Genomic DNA, 22,910 nt, shown 5'->3' with positions numbered 1-22,910 from the left:
GTTTACAATGTTTGTTTTGGACAAGCTGGAAAAAGAAAAAATTAAGTTCAAGAGTGTCACTTCTGCTTATACATATGAAAACGTCTTCCATTGCACTGAATTGCATGAAATGTTATTTTGAATCGCAAACTCTGTCCTTAATTGGAAATGTTACCGGGAGCGTTGGGCTCACAGCTTGGGGCAGTGGAAACTCTTGATCCTATTAACGCAACAACAGAGGAGAAATAGTAGCATGAATAAATTTCGAGTGAACTGGAACATCAGTACTGACACTAGAGGTGACCATTTAGGACAATGTACATTATTGATTGCCATAATCAACCATCTTGAATCTAACTGACAATAATAGGAATTATATTCTTGCGCTGTGTTGTTTGGAGCTGACCTGTTAAAAAAATATAAAAGTGAGATATGAATCTATTGTGTATTAGGGCATGATTTGATCAGTGGATCTTTTCAATCTTGTGAACATTTCTATCAATGGTGAGGAAATTACTTAGTTTATTTCAAATCTTGTGTTCTTGTGACAATTATTTTCTGACAGCTGTAAATGCACTTCAAGGCAAATGTTGTATTCGGCAGATAAAAATGCACGTGCAGCTGAATGTGTACCACAAACTGACAGTTGTGAGGTGGGCTGTCGGGGTGACGGAGGAATTCAAGGTGGAGGTGGATCTCCACCAAGGGTCAGCTCTGAGCCCCTTCTTATTCGCTATTGTGATGGACAGGCTGACAGACGATGTTAGACAAGAATCTCCTTGGTCCATGATGTTTTCAGATGACATTGTGATCTGTAGCGAGAGCAGGGAACAGGTAGGGGAATAACTAGAGATGTGAAAGTATGCCCGGGAAAGGAAGATCAGTCGTAGCAAGACGGAATGTATGTGTGTGATTGAGAGGGATCTAAGTACAAGAGTGATGATACAGGGAGAAGAGATAAAGAAGGTGGAGGATTTTAAGTACTTGAGGTCAACTGTCCAGAGCAATGGAGAGTGTGCAAAAGAGGTGAATAAATATTTCCAGGCAGCCTGGAACGGCTGAAGAAAAATGGCAGGTGTGATAGAAGGGTTTCAGCTAGGATGAAAGGAAAAGTGTATAAAATGGCGGTGAGACCAGCCATAATGTTTGGACTGGAGACAGTGCCACTGAAGAAAAGACAGTAAGCAGAGCTGGAGGTAGCGGAGATGAAGATGTTGAGATTTTCTTTGGGAGTGACCAGGTTGGATAGGATCAGGAATGAGTATATCGAAGGGACAACTCATATTAGATGCTTTGGAGAGAAAGTCAGAGAGGCCAGAATGAGATGGTTTGGACATGTTCAGAGGACAGAGAGTGACTGTATCGGGAGAAGGATGCTGAGTCTTGAACTGCCAGGCAGGAGACAGAGAAGAAGACCAAAGTGGAGGTTCATGGATGTTGTCAAAGAGGACATGAAGGTACCTGGTGTGAGAGAAGAGGATGCACAAAACCGAGTTCGATGGAGGATCATTGGATCCATTACTACGTAGGCCTATCCTGACATACACCCAATTAATTGAGTGCATTTCATCCAGGACAGTGAAGCCTACAGAACCAAATATAGTCTTTCCTCCTTTGGCAAGGGTGAGAGTGCGATGACATGGACGAAGCTTGGCATTGGGCCAAGTCTACGCAGTACGAGAAGTCAGAGCACGCAGTCAGAAGTGGTCTAGTGGCCTGCTGCTCTTTGTCCTGTATTTTCAACCCTACGTCAACAGGAAACGGTTATCTCTCTCTCCGTTACTCCTTCCCTGCAGCGGTCATTTTGGGTCTGTCTTGGTCATTGTTTGTTCCTCTTCCTTTCCTCGCCTCCCCCATGCGAGCACATAGAATATGCACAATACAGAACCTCTGTGATGCACCCACAAATTGAAACCGGCGGTCGAAATTGCAATGCGAGAAACTAAATATTGTATATACAGTAAAGTCTCGTTATATCGATATCGGATATATCGATAGTCCCGGTTATATCGATACTATTTCTATGCACGCACAGAGAAAATTACATGCAAACAGGTTCGGATATATCGATAGTCCCGGTTATATCGATATTTTTTCGGACTCCCTTGAATATCGATATAACGAGACTTTACTGTATGTGTGTGTATATATATATATATATATATATATATATATATATATATATATATATATATATATATATATATATATATATATATATATATATATATATATATTGGGGGTCTAGCGAAGGCGCTTTGCACACTTTTATTTCACCAAACGTGTTTACAATGTTTGTTTTGGACAAGCTGGAAAAAGAAAAATTTAAGTTCAAGAGTGTCACTTCTGCTTATACATATAAAAACGTCTTCCATTGCACTGAATTGCATGAAATGTTATTTTGAATCGCAAACTCTGTCCTTAATTGGAAATGTTACCGGGAGCGTTGGGCTCACAGCTTGGGGCAGTGGAAACTCTTGATCCTATTAACGCAACAACAGAGGAGAAATAGTAGCATGAATAAATTTCGAGTGAACTGGAACATCAGTACTGACACTAGAGGTGACCATTTAGGACAATGTACATTATTGATTGCCATAATCAACCATCTTGAATCTAACTGACAATAATAGGAATTATATTCTTGCGCTGTGTTGTTTTGGAGCTGACCTGTTAAAAAAATATAAAAGTGAGATATGAATCTATTGTGTATTAGGGCATGATTTGATCAGTGGATCTTTTCAATCTTGTGAACATTTCTATCAATGGTGAGGAAATTACTTAGTTTATTTCAAATCTTGTGTTCTTGTGACAATTATTTTCTGACAGCTGTAAATGCACTTCAAGGCAAATGTTGTATTCGGCAGATAAAAATGCACGTGCAGCTGAATGTGTACCACAAACTGACAGTTGTGAGGTGGGCTGTCGGGGTGACGGAGGAATTCAAGGTGGAGGTGGATCTCCACCAAGGGTCAGCTCTGAGCCCCTTCTTATTCGCTATTGTGATGGACAGGCTGACAGACGATGTTAGACAAGAATCTCCTTGGTCCATGATGTTTTCAGATGACATTGTGATCTGTAGCGAGAGCAGGGAACAGGTAGGGGAATAACTAGAGATGTGAAAGTATGCCCGGGAAAGGAAGATCAGTCGTAGCAAGACGGAATGTATGTGTGTGAATGAGAGGGATCTAAGTACAAGAGTGATGATACAGGGAGAAGAGATAAAGAAGGTGGAGGATTTTAAGTACTTGAGGTCAACTGTCCAGAGCAATGGAGAGTGTGCAAAAGAGATGAAGAAATATTTCCAGGCAGCCTGGAACGGCTGAAGAAAAATGGCAGGTGTGATAGAAGGGTTTCAGCTAGGATGAAAGGAAAAGTGTATAAAATGGCGGTGAGACCAGCCATAATGTTTGGACTGCAGACAGTGCCACTGAAGAAAAGACAGTAAGCAGAGCTGGAGGTAGCGGAGATGAAGATGTTGAGATTTTCTTTGGGAGTGACCAGGTTGGATAGGATCAGGAATGAGTATATCGAAGGGACAACTCATATTAGATGCTTTGGAGAGAAAGTCAGAGAGGCCAGAATGAGATGGTTTGGACATGTTCAGAGGACAGAGAGTGACTGTATCGGGAGAAGGATGCTGAGTCTTGAACTGCCAGGCAGGAGACAGAGAAGAAGACCAAAGTGGAGGTTCATGGAGGTTGTCAAAGAGGAGATGAAAGTACCTGGTGTGAGAGAAGAGGATGCACAAAACCGAGTTCGATGGAGGATCATTGGATCCATTACTACGTAGGCCTATCCTGACATACACCCAATTAATTGAGTGCATTTCATCCAGGACAGTGAAGCCTACAGAACCAAATATAGTCTTTCCTCCTTTGGCAAGGGTGAGAGTGCGATGACATGGACGAAGCTTGGCATTGGGCCAAGTCTACGCAGTACGAGAAGTCAGAGCACGCAGTCAGAAGTGGTCTAGTGGCCTGCTGCTCTTTGTCCTGTATTTTCAACCCTACGTCAACAGGAAACGGTTATCTCTCTCTCCGTTACTCCTTCCCTGCAGCGGTCATTTTGGGTCTGTCTTGGTCATTGTTTGTTCCTCTTCCTTTCCTCGCCTCCCCCATGCGAGCACATAGAATATGCACAATAAATAACATCTCCCACACGTTCCAATGCACGTCACCTACAGAGAAGCACACCAGGTTGTGGCCCTTTTCATCCAGTAACAGTGAGTCAAAGTAGCACCGCAAAGCATGGTCGAGCATCACATTTTACGCTATTCCTCAAATTCCACTTTTTCTATATCCCTCCAGAACTGTCAAGTTCTCGTTACACTTACCTCTAATATATTTGGTGTCATTTATATACATAGATATACTTTTTTTTTTTACCCTTCACCGCTCTCTTATTGCATAGAGTTTGTGTTCTAGAGAGTTCATCTCCTGTTGGCAGCATGCCCTGGTCGTCCTTTCACACGTCAGTAAAGCGGCAACTTGAATGCGGAGGCCCGTATTAAAGAGGCACGGCCACATGACACTTTGTTGTTGTGAATACAAATATGATGTGTGATGTCTCACACTGTTACAGCGTATGTTACACATAGAATCACATAACACTTAGAAAAACCCAGACACAAAACACTCATACGCACATCAGGGTAGTTACTAAACTCGGGCAAGATCCCGTGGCCCTTTCTTTCAGTTCTGTCCAAATTAGTTGTTTCTCTGTTTGTAAAGGGTCCCACGGGACACAACCACCCAAGATATAATCCATGTATAGTATTCTATTTTATTTGATGTGTTTTAAAGATTTTGTTCATGTCAATGCTTTTGGGGTCATCACTAATATGAACCACTGTCACCGTTTGCTAGCTCGACTTAAACTGCCCGATAGACAAGGAGTCACCACAGTCTTGTAACTGAGCTACTTCTAGGCTACGAAAGGGCTATGAGTTTAATACCCACATAATGTATTTTTTTTCTGGAATACCAAAGGTATTATGACACACTAGGTTATTATTATTCAGGGGTGTCAGTCATTTTTTTTTACTGCTGGTCACATTGTAGTAACTGTTTGCTTTCGAGGGCCATTATGAATTTGGGGAAGACATGTTTAACCCATTCACTGCCAGACAATGTGCAAAAATGTGTCCAGTCCAGTGTCAGGGTGTTTGTCATTTTCACTCAAATTGTTTTAGGAGTACCTAAACATTCATTGCAACGTAAGAAACCTTAGACACACTTCTTTCATCAGAAAAAAATAGTTAATTCCTTAGTTATATGGGACTGGAGTTATCTGACCTTGAAATGGGGGTGAGGGCAAATGCTGTCCCCTCATAGGAGGGAAAAACAGAAGTCTGACCAGCGCTTTATCTGCACCCTCCCGCAATACAAACCAAAACCCGAACAAATTCGGGAATGCCAGTGAATGAGTGAATCCCCTCCACATATTACATATAGAGCGCACAATAAATTTATGACTAGCTAGTTTTTCAAATCTGAAGTCAAGAATAATGATTGTGATTTTGGTTTACATACGACAATTCGAAATTTTGGTTTGGACCTTTGCAGGCATCCTGGCACTTGACATGCCTGATTTGTTTTTACGGGCCGAATGAAATGATGTGGCGGGCCAGATTTGGCCCCCGGTCCTTGACACTGTCAAAGTCAAGGACCGGGGGACAAATCTGTTATTGATATTCATTAATGTGGAGACATTCATCTTGTTCATGATTTCTCTGAACAATTCAGAATCATTAATATCAAAATGCAACTGTCTGTCTGCAAAGAGATGGCAGGATGAGGCTCTACAACAGGGGTGTCAAAGTGGGCCGGACCATTAAAATGATACCATACATGCTATAAATAATCAAAATATCATGTATTTCATGAGTTTTGGTGTATTCTGCCATGGTATTCCTCATCAGGCTAATACCAGCATTAGCGTGTGGCTTGTCGGGACATACAAGTTCAGCTGCCTTCAACATGCATCATTTAACAAAGTTGCTGTAGGAATACGGCTATGATGCTAATGCTATTTGGCTAGCAATTAGATAGTTGGATTTTACACTGAATTATATACTATTAGCTGGCCATTAGCTGTCTAGCTGGCTGGCTGTTAGCTGGTTAGCTCTTGGCTATCTGGCTATCTATTAGCTATTTATTAGCTAACTAGCTTTCCATCTATTTGAGTTACTTCCGGGTTGAGTGAAAACTGGCGCGTATGGCTGCCGCTGCTCACCCAACGTATCCTGTGACTGGAAAGTGACCTTGAGAGTTTTGAAAGGGGCTTATGAAATGAAATGTATTATTATTATTATTATTATTTTACTGCTGCTTCACTGACTTCTCGGCTCTGCCTGAAAGTTGACTGCTGTTTTCTCAGAACTGCCGGCAATTCATCCAACTTGGCTCTTCTCAGTTGTCCTTGCAAGCACTCATACTTTTCTCTGTCATGAGTCTGACATTTTGGCTAATGAGGGTGTTGAAACCACGGTTGAAAAAAAACCACCACAGTTTTTCTTCTACGTTGATCGAAACAGCACCACTCTGCCCCCTAGTGGAAAAATCATTGAATTGCATCTCATTAAAATATGAATTCCATGTTGTTTGTGCATTTCTTCCACTTTTAACTGATCTTGCGGGCCTGATCAAATCTCCTTGGGGGCCGGTTGCGGCCCGTGGGACGTATGTTTGACACCACTTCTCTACAAGTTCACCTTCATCCTTGGCATCACTAATAGTGATTGCATCTAAACATTCTAGCTGCACAAGTCAGTTCAGCGAAATATTTTTCAGGTTAGTTTAGTCACCGAAATGCGTATATTTTTTTCATCTCAGTCCCAGATGCTTTAGCCTGCTAGGCAGCCAGTTAAATCCAGATGGGCCGTTTAGGTCTCATTACACTGGAAGAAACCCTCTGCTCTGCCATTATGTTTTTGCATTATTATCTTATCATGTTTACAGCATTTGTGTGCTTATCCTCATCGCGTGTCTCCCTTTTTTTGTTATTTTCCTGCATGTCGCACACTATTGCAGTCTTGGACTGACAGATCTTGCGCTGTAGTTTGATCTGCAGTGCGTGTCTGATGGGTATTTATAGAGGTGCTTGCTTGTCATGCTTCAGATTTGCACACGGGTGACTAAAAATGTATATCATCCTTTGTGGAGGCCTAAACCGTGTAAGACAAAATCAAAAGATGTGCAATTGGGATTCAGTTAGGAGGGGACAGACAGACACAGACAGACGCCTTTGGTGTCATTGCAGCACAGCCCACCAATATATCTGGCAGGAAGAGATTTATGATATCATGCTTCTTGTGGTATAACATCCAGGACGGCAATATAATGCCCCGGTAGGCCAGAATGATCACTTGGATTTAAAGTAGGCCAAGAACTAGATTGAACGCTCGCACGCATGCCTGCCGATGCCCACTCTGACTCACTCTCATCTACGGTCTCTCTGGATTTTTCAAAAATAGACATTAAATCCGATGAAATGAGCAGCACTGAGTTGTCAATCTCTCGGGTGCGCCATCTGCGTCACATCAAGACACTGTGTTTATGCGTGACCTTCGGGTCTACTTACAAGGACAACTGCTGATTGATTTCTGATAATCTAGATATGAACACCGGTTGTTAATGATTGACGTTTGCAGACGTTTCAAGGTCCACTTTCCATTCGCCGAATGATGATACAATTCCACTGATAAGGGAAGTGTCGCAGCAAATATGCGTTGCAACACTGGCAGTTGAAGAGTTGACAGTTCAGAGTATTCTGAAAGCACGACCAGGAAATCTGTTTCAGGTTGTAGGGTAGGGCATCTTCACTCTGGTCTTCCTGTGTATGTCGTGACTTTACATCCCTTGAGGGGAAAATTGAGAATTTTGGACTTTTTCCTGGCTTTGTACAGTGATTCTTTTTAATACACTGATCGGGACGTGGACTTATTTCTGAATATTGTCATATTTTGTGTCATTTTTTATTTTTAAAATCATTTTTTTGTAATTTACGGTGATTTATGTAGCTCACCAAATGACTGAGACTCGTCCAATGAACCTAAACTGGACGGTCAGCATTCATACTCCCTTAGTTGCCCCAAACCTGTTGAACAAGTTCTGTTCTTAAACCGCGAACGCTATATAGGCAAAACCCATTTCTATGAGCACATTGTTCCTCTTGTAGTCACTTATAATTGTCATTCTTTGCAATCCTTGTTGTGTGCCTCGCATATGTAAAAAGAACTACCACTCCATTCCTTTCCACATTTTCTGTGCAGCTACAAAACACGCTGCCTGTGTTTCATCCTGTGTGTTTCTGTCTGGTTTCCTCCAGGAGCATGTTGGCGTGACACAAAAAGGACGAAGTGGGATCTCTGACGCTCTGCCTTCTTCACCGGTGGAGCCCCTTTGCATCTGACCAGAGGCCGCCTGGACAGGTATGAGCCAGTGGGAGACTTGATACCGGTCGATCGCACCTTTGATAACTCAGCCATTTACAAAGTAAATCCTGTTCAGACAGTGTCTGGAAGTGTGGCAAAGCTGGCAAAGAACAGCTGACACACTGACAAAACTGCTGCTTCAAACATTCTCCTTTGCTCGTGATGTGACTTAATTTGGAAGTATATTGATGAGAGAGACCTGTTAGCGCAAGATGTGGCTGTCGGTGTAATTTGGGAACATACATATCATTTTTCTCTTTTAACTCATTCGCATTTATTTGTTAATTGAAAAGTGTGATGTGGAGCACCATTCCCGAATTTGTTCGGGTTTAGTTTTTTCTTGCGGGGGGTGCCGGTAAAGCGCTGGTCAGACCTACGGCAATGTTTTTCCCTGCTACGAGGGGGCAGGATTTGCCTTTTGTCAATGTTAGCGTTTTGTCACAGCTTCAGCTGTTGTTAAAGCGCTATATAAATCAATATATGTATTGTATTTTGTACAGCCACCCCCATTTCAAGCTCAGATAACTCCTGAACAATATAACTTGGGAGTTATTATTATTATTATTTTTTTTTCGATGAAAGAAGAGGGTCTAAGGTTTCTTGTGCTGAATTGAATATTTATGTAGTCCTAAAACTCAATAGTCTGTGGGTCCTGCAATTTGAGTGAAAATGACAAAATCTCTGGCACTGGAGTGGACTCATTTTTGCAGATCGTCTGGCAGTGAATGAGTTAATCATGACGGGAAGATAGAGGAACAATCACAGTGTTGCAGTGTTATGCATTCCAGGAAGAATAGTACGGCCCTGGATGTGTGTAGCCATTTGTCGGTAATCTGTATCGACTTTGGCTGGGAACATCTAACTGATGAGAGTATTTAATTCCTCTTTGTGCCCATGCCAAGCTTTAAATTGCTAATCAATTTTAGCTGGTTTTTCGCTTTTGCCGCACTTTCTTTCATTGTTTATTTTTTGTGTCTGACTCTCATTATCTTTGCTGTGGATACATTTTAAAAATACTGTTTTACTTCGCAACCTTTTATTGACATTTTAATATTCTTTAATAGTCTCATATTTTATAGTGATATGAAATGGAAAAACATTGGCGATTAAAAAGCAGCAAATACATCTAACTTTGCTGAAATGTCACTTAGCATACATACAACCATCCATTCATCTTCCGGACCGCTTTATCCTCACAATGGTCGCGGTGGGTGCTGGAGCCTATCCCAGCTGTCTTTGGGCATGACGCGAGAATTGGTTGCCATCCAATCACAGGGCACACAGAGATAAAAACACTCACACCTCGGGAAAAATTTTGAGTGTTCAATCGGCCTGCCGTGCATGTTTTTGGAACGTGGGACGAAAGAGGTGGACTCGGAGAAAACCCCCACAGGCCCACTGGAGAACATGCAAACATGAGAACATGCAAACACCGTGCAGTTACGAACCTCGTAACTGCACGGTGAGGTCGACACGCTAACCACCGGACCACCCGGGGGGGGGGGGGGGGGGGGGGGTACCGTCATTAAGCATGTTTGTCAAAATAACTGTTTCAAATTTGTGTTACAACATCATATACGTTATTTATTATTTCTGTTTTATATTTCAAGCAAAAGTGCAAGTTACCGTATTTTCACGACCATGTGGCACACCATATTCAGAAGCGCGGTGTCAGTTCCGGGCGCTATTTCTCGATTTCACACATACACAATATGCACTGCGGGCATGGTAAAGCGTACGTATGGTCGCTTAAAAAATTAATTAGTATGCATACACGCTAGCATGTTTTCTTATACTATAGTGTTGTACTTGAATAAGATATTTAACAATGTACTCATATATACTATATACATATATACAATATACTCACATTTTTATTTCATCAATCATCGGGTAAAAGGAGAATCTCAAGTCAAATTCTCCATTAAGTGGAGAAACATTAAGCCCAAGGTGTCAAACTCATTTTTGTTATGAATTTGGGGAAGCCATCAGAATGTTTAATTCCCTCCACATACTACGTACAGAGTACACAACTAATTATATAACTAACTAGTTTTCAAATCTGAAGTCGAAAATAATGACTGTTATCACGGATGAAAATGTTTCTTCAGCCGTAATTTGTACTTCTTTGACGGTGTCGGACGTTTGGCTCCTCATTCGAAGAGCTGCGTCAGTGAACTAAAGTTGTGCTGGTAACTCTGGCCCTATGTAGATATCCCTAATGGACAGAGGTGGCCGTGCCAGATTCTGCTGTGATCGGTCCCTGCTCTAAGGTTGGGGGCGCAGTAGACTACCCCCTGAAGCTAATCTATTTACTTCATTTGTTCGGTTGGATTACTTCTAATGTTTTATGCCTGGCTCTGATTGCCCCATTACCACTGGTATCACCTCATTAGCATGACTAAGCCTACATGGTGACCAAAGAAGTCTGCTGTAACCTGTTATTGTGGTTTACATGGAACAGTTTGAAATTTGGGTTTGGACTTTAGCAAGCATCATGCAAGTTTGATTTGCTTTCACAGGCCGAATAAACTGTTGTGGCAGGCCAGATTTGGCCCCCGGGCCTTGACTTTAACACTTGTATATTAAGCCATCCAATGTCTAAACATGAATTTTCTTCTCCTTGCCTTCCTTTCCTTCTTTTTTCTTTGCTTCCTTATTAGCCTACGAGTTATGTTGCTGTTGAAGACCGTGGCCTGGTTATGAGGTGACCACGGCACCTTTGGCCTGTCCGTCCGTCTGTGTTAATCCGCATCTATGTTTGAATGTGAACCTCTGGGCCATTTTGTTTTGTTTGACTTCCTTAATATTAGCCTGCACCTTGTTCTGCTCCAGTTGAGGCGCCACGCCAGTTCAATGAACACTCCCATCCGTGTTGTCTTGGAAACTGTCGAGTTCATGGCTCCCGCATGACCTGGGGACTACATGTTGACTGACTTTGCTCCTTTTTCAGCGCATCGCCATTCTACAGTCATGGCGTTTATAACATCACAGTGCGCCCCTTTCATTGGAGCTTGCACATACAGACACCGTCTTTCCGTTTCCGTTTCTTCATTTCATTTACTTACAGGACATGAATATTGCATCTGCTGAAGGGCGCTTCCTCCCTCGCAGTCATATAATTATGAAGAAACTAACGCTCCGCATCCTCTCCTTGTGCAACATCTGAAGCAGGCTTAAGTCAGCAGAGAAGAGGAGTGGATTGGAACCGACAGGGGAGGGCGCAAAGGGGAAATTGTACACAAGGAGACACGTAACGATGGCAACCGCTTTCGAAAACATGTGAGGTGGCTGAGGGTTAAATGCAGATGCTCGGGATGGGGATGTGAAACACGGATAGAGTGATGATGACACGTTAATGGAGAAGGAAGACGGAGCACAGACCTGTGTGCTTAATAGGACAGAACGGCTGGCTTTTAAATTAGGCATGAAAGAGACTCGGAGGGGACCACCATAAACTATACTGACATACGTTTACAAATACAACGCGGAATACTCACAAAATCCTGTTCTGTACAAATGGTGCTCCGTTTGTTTCCCCTTTATCACCGCGCCAATTGGTACAGCAACAGTTTCTTGACGAACTATTGGCATTTTTTTCCTTCATGTCATGGGTTGGCTCTTACTTTTGAACACAAGAACATTGAAGCAGCTGTTGGTCATTCTTATCATCTTCACATTAGCAGCTATTTCCAATCTTTATCTGATGGCCGTCAACTCGGCTAGACTTGAACAATATTTTTTTTTGCAGAAACTCAGCATGATAAATGTTAACGTAGCTTTTTTAAAAATCTATTTGTTTGTTGATCTGTTTATTTGTTTAATTTATTTATTTGTTCATTTTTTTAAATTTGTTTTCATTTTGTGTGTATTTGTTTCATTATTTATTTGCTTGTTTAATTTTTAGCTGTTCACTTATTTTGTCTTTGTTTTTTTGTTTATGAATGTATTTATTTATTGAATGTATTTGTTGGTTTATTTACTTTTTGTTTATTTTTTATTTTTTATGTGCCTATTTGTTTATATATTTGTTCATTTATGTATTTGTTTGTTTGATTCAATTATTTGTTTGTTTGTTTATCTGTTTTTATCTGTTGTCTTTGTTTATGTATTTATTTAATTTATTTGTTGGTTTGTTTACTTTATGCTTATTTTTTTAATTTTATGTATTTATTTTTTATTTGTTTATGTGTCTATTTTTTGTCTTTATTTAATTCATTTGCTTGTTTGATTTATTTGTTTGTTTATTTTTATCTGTCTACCTAGTTTGTCGTATTTTATTTTTATTTTTATTTTTTATTTCTTTGTGTCAATTTGTTTGTTTGTTTTTTGTTTTATTTATTTATTCGTTGCTTATTTTATCAGTTCACTTATTTTGTCTTTGTTTATGCATATTTTTTTATTTAATGTATTTGTTTGTTTATTTTTTTTAATCTTAATTATTTATTTGTTTATGTATCTACTTGTTTGGATTCATTTAAATAATGAGTTTTATACAGTAAAGTCTCGTTATATCGATATCGGATATATCGATAGTCCCGGTTATATTGATACTATTTCTATGCACGCACGCACGGAGAAAATTACATGCAAACAGGGTCGGATATATCGATAGTCCCAGTTATATCGATATTTTTTCGGACTCCCTTCAATATCGATATAACGAGACTTTACTGTATTTTATTTATTCATTTATTTATTTATTTATTTATTTATGTGTTTGTTTTTTTGCTTATGTTTTTATGTATTTGTTTGTTTATTTTATGCTGCTAGTTTGATGGCACATCAATCAAAATACATGTAAGTGTTTTGATGATAGGGTGGAGACTCGTCAGTGTCATACTTGAAGTATGGCCACTTGCCCCCCAGTCTGACGCACACAGAACGACTTTATGACACCATGTCGATGTGAAATAGTAACATTGCGGCAAACGTCTCTAGCTTCTCGCTCTACACATCTATGAACGCATGCACTTACAAATCCAAGTACCGTGAGACCTCAACTTACGAACTTTTTTTTTTCCCATAGGAAACCATTAAAATGGGAATAATCCGTTCCCGGGTTTCCGTAAAATATACTTAAAACTACACACAGCATACCTTATTCTATGTAAAATAAATGTGCTATTGTATTGTAATGAAAGAAATACACCGAATTGTATCATAAAGTCACTTTATTTACATTTGTGATGGTCATTTATGGCTTGATGGAATGGCTTTGGAGGTCGAAGGTAAAAGGGAATTGCTGTTTGGAAAGAGAGGCGCATTACATGAGGACTGTAATTAAAGAAATAAACTGTGCTGTAAAATAAATTTTTATTTACCTTTTTGATGGTCGTTGATGGCTTATGGAAGGACAGTCACCTTCCATAAGGACTGTTGGTAACTTAACGTCTGGTGCTGTTCGGTCGTGTGCTTCCGCCGAAGATCACTCCGCCAGCCGTGGTGGGTGTGTATTATGAAAATAGTGCTTATTATAAGGTTTAATTTTCATAAATTTGACGTTTGTAAGACGAAAAGTTTGTAAGTTAAGGTGTTTGTAATTTGAGGTCTCACTGTATACACTCACAATCCAATATTTGGCCCTGGCGGCAGAACAAGCAGATCTTCACTCTCTCATTCTGCTTTGCATGGCACTTTGTGGCACCGCAATCCTATCAGGCGGAATTTAGAAACGCCGCTCTGCAGTTCTACATCTTCCCAAGCTTAAGTAAGCGAGGCCAAGTTAGCTCCGCACAAAACACCTTTTTTGTCTTGCGGCGACGAGAGAGAAATCGGTGTGGCTAAATTAATTTCCTTCCTTCTGCTTGTGCTGCTGTAACCTAAGGGATGACTGAGGCAAGGAGTCATTTGGAGTGGAGGAGATGGCGCTTGCAAGAGAGGCGGAAAGGAGAGCAGAGGAATTTTAATGTGGCTCTGTCTGTCTGTCGCTGCCTGCCAAAGAAAAGCAATTACTGTCACAGCTTCTCTCACGCCGCTTTGAGAATGTTTATGTTGTGTGTTTGTGCGTGCGCTTGTGATGGTGCTTGAGCGCGCAGGGATTTTCCGTGTTGCATGTACAAATGGCAAATTGGCTTATACCCACCAGGTTATTTAGGAACTGGTGGAGAGCTCTCCCCACCTTGTGTATTGAAAGCTCTGCCTTGTTACTATAAAACATTCATTTCATCACACAAGTGGCGTGTGTGCAACGCTGGCAGCCGAATTGTCACTTGAGTTTTAAGCATCTTCGGTTTGAAAACGTTTTGAAAATGGGTCAAATGTACATTTATTTGGGATGCACTTCTGTGGTATATGTGCCTTGTACAGTAGTCATGTTTTTAGTTTGACATCTTATGCACAGACTCAAATAAATACTATATTTTCCGCTGTATAAGGCACACCCAAAAGCCTTGATTTTCTTCAAAAAATTACCCTGCGCCTTATATACCGGCGTGCCTTATATGTGAAGTCATATTGAGCGACAACAAGTCTGGCAACTACTGTCAGCACCCACCAACTCCATTTCCCCCTGTAGAAGAAGTATTGCGTAACCGTAGTCTTTACTCTAGAGCCTTATCATGTGGTGTGTCTTACATTTGGAAAACTTTGATATTGTTATATTATATTTGGAAAGCTTGTTTCATTCATTGAAGGTGCACCTTATAGTCCGGTCCGCCTTATATATGGAAAAAGTTTGAAAATCCACCGTTCATTGGGCGTGCACCTTATTCTACCGTATGCGTTATACACCGGAAAATACAGTAATTGATGTTCCCCATGTAAACAAAATACAAAATTTTGTCTAAAGTCAAACTATTAAGTGGTAGAGCTTTTATTGTCGGCACATGCTTTGCGCAAATGTTGACTTTTAAGAACACAATTATTACAATTTGCGATACATTGAAGCGAAGAGCGTATTTCAAGTGCCTGGAAGCAGTTGGGGAGCGAGTGTGTTGCACTGCTCAAGGACTCTCCATCCTTGAGGAGCCGTACAAATCGGAGGATATCAAACCAGGGTGATTTCGTCACACAGATCAGGGAAACTTCAGAATCAGAATCAGAATACCTTTATTCGTCCCGCAATGGGGAAATTTGCAGTCCACAGCAGCAATTGAAGAGGGATGGGTTTGGGGTGGGAGTGAAAGGATAGAAAACAAGATATTCTAAGCATAACAAAATAAAAATGTCAACTGTATACTGTGCAAATGTAGATGTGCAAAAACCGTTCTATAAACAAGACTGTACATAGTGCAGAATCAAGAATGCATTTAGATATATTGCAACAACCCATATTTACAAGTGTCCAGTTTTTTTTTTTTTCACATGTGATCATTGGGAATTGTGAAGCCTGACAGCAGTCGGTAGGAACGAGCGGTGGTACCTCTCCTTCTTGCAGCGCGGGTGTAATAGTCTCTGGCTAAAGGAGCTACCCAGAGCTGTCAGGATGGGCAGGAGGGGGTGGGAGGGGCTGTCCGTTATAGCTTTTAGTTTAGCTAGCGTCCGTCTGTTGCCCACCTCCTCTAGAGAGTCCAGCGAGCAGCCCACGACAGAACTGGCCCGCTTGACAAAGCGCTCCAGTCTTTTTCTGTCCCGGGTGGTGATGCTGCCTGACCAGCAGACAATGCCATAGTGGATGGCTGATGCCACCACAGAGTCATAGAAAGTCTTTAGGAGTGACCCCTGAACTCCAAAAGACCTCAGTTTCCTGAGGAGGAAGAGGCGACTCTGTCCCTTTTTGATGTGGGCATCCGTGTTTGTTGTCCAGTCCAGTTTATTGTTGAGAGTAACACCCAGGTACTTGTAGGAGGTCACCCTCTCAATGTCCGAACCCTGGATGTTCAATGGTGCAGGTGAGGATTGTTTCCTGCAGAAGTCCACCACCAGCTCCTTGGTTTTCCCGGTGTTGATCTGGAGGTGATTCTGCTGGCACCAGTCCACAAAGTCCTTTGTCAGTCCCCTGTACTCCCTATCGTCTCCCTCTGTAATGAGGCCGACAATAGCTGAGTCGTCAGAGAACTTCTGAAGGTGGCAGGTTGGGGTGTTGTAATTGAAGTCTGAGGTGTGGAGGGTGAAGAGGAATGGAGCCAGGACTGTTCCCTGCGGCGCTCCGGTGCTGCAGAGAAGCCTGCCCGACTCACAGTTCTTTACTCTCACGTACTGTGGCCTGTTTGTGAGGTAATCTGTAATCCAGGATGTGAGGTGATGGTCGACTCCGGCATGCCGCAGCTTGTCCCCCAGTAGACTTGGCTGGATGGTGTTGAAGGCACTGGAGAAATCTTGATCTTGATCTCTGATGCAGTCTTGCTTGTATTCTGAGGAATTTAAGTATCATATTTTTCAATGTATAAGGCGCACCCCCAATGAATGGTGTCTTTTCAAACCTTTTCCATGTAACTTATTTTCCGGTGTGTAAGGCACACGCAAAAGCCTTGATTTTCTTCAAAAGATGACCCTGCGCCTTTTACGCAGGGGTGCCTTATGTGTGAAGTAATATTGTGCCACAACACGTCTCGCAACTACTGTTAGCAGCCACTCACTCCATTTCCCCCTTGTAGAAGTCGTGCGTCACCCCAGCCTCTACTGTAGCACATTATAATGTGGTCTGCCTTATATTTGTAAAACTTGTATGTATATTTCTGTATTATATTTGGAAAACGTTTTTCATTTATTGAAGGTGTGCCCAATAGTCAAGTGAGCCTTATATATATGGGGAAAAATTGAAATGGCACCATTCATTGGGGTTGCACCTTTTACACCGCAAAATACAGTATAATGCGCACCTGAATGAAAAAGGTTTTTCAAATACAGTAAAGTCTCGTTATATCGATATCGGATATATCGATAGTCCCGGTTATATCGATACTATTTCTATGCACGCACGGAGAAAATTACATGCAAACAGGGTCGGATATATCGATAGTCCCGGTTATATCGATATTTTTTCGGACTCCCTTGAATATCGATATAACGAGACTTTACTGTATGATGTATAAATATATCAAGGTTTTCCAAATATAATATATCAAAGTTTTCCAAATATATGGCACACCACATTAAAAGGCGCTACAGTAAAGGGGTAAATGGAATCGTGGTTGCTGACAGTCATTGCGAGACCTGTTGTGGCTTAATATGACTTCACTTATAAGGCGCACCTGTGTATAAGGCGCAGGGTCATTTCTTTGAAGAAAATCAAGGGTGTGCCTTTACACTGGAAAATACAGTCGTGTTACTTGGACGTGTGACTAAAAAGAGTCATCATAATGGGCTCCCCCAAACAATCTCGCTTTAGAGCAAGCAATGATGGTCCAAATGACCGCCATTGCCTTATATTGAGTGTTCCATGGAAAAAACGCAGCCATCGTTTGCAAAAGTTAAAATAGTGATTAAGTACAATTAGCGGAAACTTTTTTTAATGGGACCAACAAGCCCGCTTATGAATGGCAAATCAAGCATGCTGACAGAAGGACAAACGGCGGTGCTGAGAAGATGAGCTGCGGGAGGGCTTGCCTGCAGAAAATAGACACACGAACTAAACAAAAATAAATGAAAAGAAACGCAATCAGTGACTGCTTCATCGAACTCACGCACTCACCCTCCGTCGTAAACCGCTACTTTTTTTCTGTCTTTCCCTCAGGTGACGTTACCAGGATGCGGAGGTTCGCCTACTGCAAAGTGGTCCTGGCCACCTCTCTGGTGTGGGTGATGCTGGACATGTTCATCCTGCTCTACTTCAGCGAATGCAACAAGTGTGACGACAGGAAAGAGCGAGGGCTGCCTGGTAGAGAGGGTGAATATTCATGTCTCACGCATCGCCCAATGGTGAAATCATCACATACGCTCACTCAATCACTCCTTTGCTTGCGTCTTCCACAGACGCCCTGGCGAGACCGCGGGACGGTCCCGGGGAGGGAGGCAAGCCTGTGGTGATCCCAAAGGAGAACCAGGAGAAGATGAAGGAGATGTTTAAGATCAACCAGTTTAACCTCATGGCCTCCGAGATGATTGCCCTCAATCGTTCGTTACCTGACGTCCGGCTCGAAGGGTGAGCATCCTCTCCATCACAATTACACAATGTCGCGTTAGGCAAATGCTCATTCACTCATTCACTGCCACACAAACTCATTCACTGCATCCCGAATTTATTCGGGAATCGAAAAGCATGACGTGGAGCGCCATTTCCGAATTTGTTCGAGTTTTGGTTTTTCTTGCAGGGCGGGTGCTGATAAAGCGCTGGTCAGACCTCTGGCAATATCCCCCCCCCCCCCACGAGGGTGCCACATTTGCCTTTTGTACAGCTGTCCCCATTTCAAGCTTCGATAACTCAAGATCCTTATAACTTAGACTCTCTTCTTTCATCACAAAAAAAGAGTTTCTTACGCTGAATTGAATTTTATGTAGTCCTAAAACTTAGTATTCTGTGGGTGCTGCAATTTGAGTGAAAATGACAAAAGTACTGGCACTGGAGGAAATGCATTTTTGCACATCGTATGGCAGTGAATGAGTTAAGTACTTGTGTTCATATTTGGTCACGTAATAGTCGTAACGACAGATCCTTGATGTTGTGTTATGAAAATGCATTTGACTTGTGGTCTCCATACACGAGAGAAACATGAATGGAGAAATAATGAGAGCTTTTGGTTGGAATATTGACAGGCCGGCAAGGGTACTCACTCACACACACACACACATACTCAAAAGACGACAGAAAGAAAACATTGATCCGTGAAATGTGTTGGAGTCTTTGAACCAGACTTGATTACTAGCTTGGTTTTCCCTCAGCCTCCTCACCATCTACCTACTTTTCCAATTAGGAGATAAGACCAAGTCAATATCGACACCGTGCAGGCTTGCATGTGTGGCAAACCAATGACTGAATTTTATCATAGGTCACCATTAGCTCAAACTACAGAGCGTGAAGACACTGGTGGTGGTTTTTTGATTATTTTTTTTGTTGGCAGGGACATTCAGAGTGAAAGAAATGAGAGGGGATTGGTCATTTTGACGTTTGTCCTGTGTGTGTGGTGTGCGCTTTTAACCGACTCGTATGTGGTGGTGCTCATGTGTAACCAAATCTACCATGTGAACATTTTCCATGACTTGTTTGACCTTTTTTTACAATCTGACTGGATTTTTTTTAACACAGCAATGTTTTCATATACATTATTTTCCATGTAGGGGGCTAACCTTGGCGGACATTATTTACATGTAACAGCAATTCATTTTTAATTTCAAGGAGCAATTCTGTGCTTCACATTGTATTTTTTATTTTAATTTCAGCTATCTTAAGCATGCGTTTTGGTGTTTTGAAACATGCATATCAAAATTGAAAATTTCAATTGAATATTCACTTAAATTCACTTTTTTAACACTAATTATTTTTTGTAACAGTTCAACAGAAGTAATCGTTTTTTTGTTGATTGTCATCATTTTAGAATGTTTTTTGAAAATGTAGAAAATCACAATTTTAGAAAATGTAGGGTCTCTTTCAGTCAATTGCTTATATACTAATTTACTGTTCCGAATTAAGCTTCTAGATGGTAGCACTTAGCACACACAGTTAGCAGCGCTACTGCCAAATGTATTAACTCATTCGCTGCCATTCCCGAATTTATTCGGGAATTAAAAAGTGTGACGTTGAGCGCCATACCCAAATTCGTTCTGGTTTTGGTTTTTCTTCCAGGGGCTGCCGATAAAGCGCTGCTAAGACCTCTGGCAATGTTTTCCCTTCCACGAAGGGGCAGCATTTGCCTTCTGCCCATGTTAGTGCTTTGTTACAGCTTAAGCTGTTGTTAAAGCGCTATGTAAATCATTATGTATGTATTGTATTGTATTTTGTACAGCCGCCCCATTTCAATCTCAGATAACTTCAGACGCATATAATTTAGGAATTAACTCTTTTTTTCTGATGGAAGAAGAGAATCTAAGGTTTCTTACGCTGAATTTAATGTTTATGTATTCCTAAAACTCAATATTCTGTGGGTCCTGCAATTTGAGTGAAAATGACAAAAACCCTGGCACTGGAGTGGACACATTTTTGCACATCGTCTGGCAGTGAATGAGTTAATTCTACATGCGGGACAGACATTATTGATTTTATGACAGAGGCTGCGGGCCGTATTTTAGACATGTCTGTTTTAATGTATTAAATACTTTTTTTTTAATAATAATGTTAAAAATAATACTGTTTTATTATACTGAATTATACTGTCTTACATTAAAACATCACTGGACTTTGTGGCTGAGAAGAATCATAAAGTGTTAGAGTGCCGATTTTGAGCATGCTCCCGGATTTATAGAATGATTGCAAAAATGTGCTGACTTATCCTTGAATATCAGTATGTGCACACGTGACCTCCATTTGGTTTTTGACCTAGATTGTGTGCCAGACGCATGGCCACCAGGGTCTCTTTCTCCAACAGTATCACCCAATGAAATGTGATTTTTCTCCAAATTATATTTGCCAATCTAATATTATCATTGTGATTTTGACTTCCCCTTTCTTCTTTATGAGTCATTTTATTATTTCCTCTATCTTCTTTGTCAAGATTCGTACAACGTAAAATCGTTTTCCCCCGCTAAAACGATTATAAAATGTTTAATCTGTAAAGCTAGGGCTAAAAACATCCTGCACTTTTTGCTGATGAATTTTGCAAATCTTAGCCTTTACATACGGGCACATTTCAAAAATTGATTTAATACATGTGTTGTGTGTTCTTTTTCTAGGTGCAAGAACAAGTTGTATCCTGACAATCTGCCCCGAACGAGTGTGGTGATTGTCTTTCACAACGAGGCATGGAGTACGTTGCTGCGGACCGTCCACTCTGTCATCGACCGCTCTCCACACACGCTCCTAGAGGAGATTGTTCTGGTAGATGATGCCAGTGAGCGAGGTATGCACACAAACGTCACACACACACACACACACACACACACACACACACACACACACACTTTCATATATTTTCATTTTGGCCTCGTTTCTATTTCTCAAAAGTTTTTTTTTTCATCAGGTTTGTATGGTCAACATCGATAGTGTGTTATGCACCATTCCAACCCGTGCAATACTGTTTATCCCTGTTTGCTGGCGGGGATTAAGTTCTTTAATTCGTCAATTGCAGGGATTACACTCGACTATTATGCCCGGGCATCAGCACAGCCCCATTACATCCAGAAGGTTAGGTGTGAGCCAAAGGTGTTTGTGGTGTCTGCAGCTTTTAAGACAACCACACATGTGTCCTGTTTGATCTGTCTGGATCAAGGAGGAAGGGATCGTCTGTAATCCAGAACCTGGAGTTTGCGCGTGTCAAGATTTGCAAATTGGTGGTGATGGTGGACCCCTAAAAAGCAGGCAGAAGGGAGGAGCAGGGTGTATTTGCCAAATTGTATTAAATATCGTCGGCAATAATTAAAATCTCAAACAACAAAATCATCTGAAAAAAAGGTCCAAAGTATCAAGCAAAACCATGAGTAAAACATGACAAGACAAAACAAACCTGTCAGTGTGAAACAAACAATGACCTGACCCTGAATGGTCGTGCCGGATGTCGTTTTAACTGCCACTGATTAAAACGACTAACACCTGTGCAGCTGTAGGCGGGACCTGACATCACCACCCGTTGGTCGCAAATGTGTGTATTCGTGGATCAATGTGGGCCTACGGATTTGTATAATTGATTTATTTATTGTTTATTTTTGTTGCTTTAATTAGTTATCATGTAGGATGTATTTCTTTATTTCTATTTATTTTGTATGTATCTCTAGTCTCGGCCCTTCCAGTGCTCTGAACAAAGCCAAAAATTTTTGTCACAGGCCGCGATGACTGAAACTACGTAAAGAAGTCAAGAATAACGTTTTATTCACCGATTGTTTAATTCATTGTTATGAGAGGTGTGATCCCCCCAAAAAATTCAATCCATCCATTTTCCAGACCACTTTATCCTCATTAGGGTTACGGGATTTCCTGGCGCCTGTCCCAGTTGTCTTTGGGCACTAGGCGGCAGACACCCTGAAACGGTTACCAACCAATCTTAGGAAAACGGTGGTGTGTCCAACAACCATCCTCGGCACAATTTAGAGTGTTCAATCACTTTGCCATGTGTGTTTTTGGATTAATGTTCCACGTAGCTTTTCCAAAGCTTATATTCTTTAAATTGAACGTCATCATCATATCCAGGAACTTTTTTGTTTTGTTTTGTTTTAGTTCACGCTCATGTTCTTGAACAAGTCTTGTACTCCTTTTGATGAAATGTTTTTATGCACGGCAGTGTTCGGGGAAGTGGCTGCGGGTAGAGAACAAAATGCGTCATAGTTCATGAGTTACTTGAGCATCTCTTGGAAATCCTCGGGAGGTTCAAATGTTCATTTTAAAACACAAATCTTAAGCAGCATTCATGGTATTGTCAGTGTTTGAAATACCGTCTGCCCGGTAGCCCGGGGCGTACAACTTTTACGTCGAGCGTACAACTTTCAAAACGAAAAAAGAAGCGTTTTTTTTTTTCAAATCAAACGTCTG

General features: G+C 41.2%; 1 protein-coding gene across 4 annotated transcripts in view; it reads left to right on the top strand.

The window, feature by feature from the left end:
• galnt1 (UDP-N-acetyl-alpha-D-galactosamine:polypeptide N-acetylgalactosaminyltransferase 1) overlaps positions 1-22,910 on the top strand; it is a 49,836-nt gene that overhangs the window by 18,888 nt on the left and 8,038 nt on the right. For all 4 annotated transcript variants that reach the window (XM_088999621.1, XM_088999620.1, XM_088999619.1 and 1 more), the window contains 4 exons: positions 8,311-8,413; positions 18,033-18,185; positions 18,272-18,440; positions 21,122-21,288. In XM_088999621.1, the coding sequence (XP_088855747.1) occupies positions 18,047-18,185; positions 18,272-18,440; positions 21,122-21,288 (475 nt within the window). In that variant the 5' untranslated portion in view covers positions 8,311-8,413; positions 18,033-18,046. The remainder of the gene's footprint in view (positions 1-8,310; positions 8,414-18,032; positions 18,186-18,271; positions 18,441-21,121; positions 21,289-22,910) is intronic.

This window comes from Hippocampus bargibanti, linkage group LG06 (assembly GCF_051943395.1).
Source record: "Hippocampus bargibanti isolate YZ-2025 linkage group LG06, ASM5194339v1, whole genome shotgun sequence".
Lineage (NCBI taxonomy): Eukaryota > Metazoa > Chordata > Actinopteri > Syngnathiformes > Syngnathidae > Hippocampus > Hippocampus bargibanti.
The sequence above is the reverse complement of the archived record's forward strand: the minus strand, read 5'-3'. Positions and strand labels throughout refer to the sequence as shown.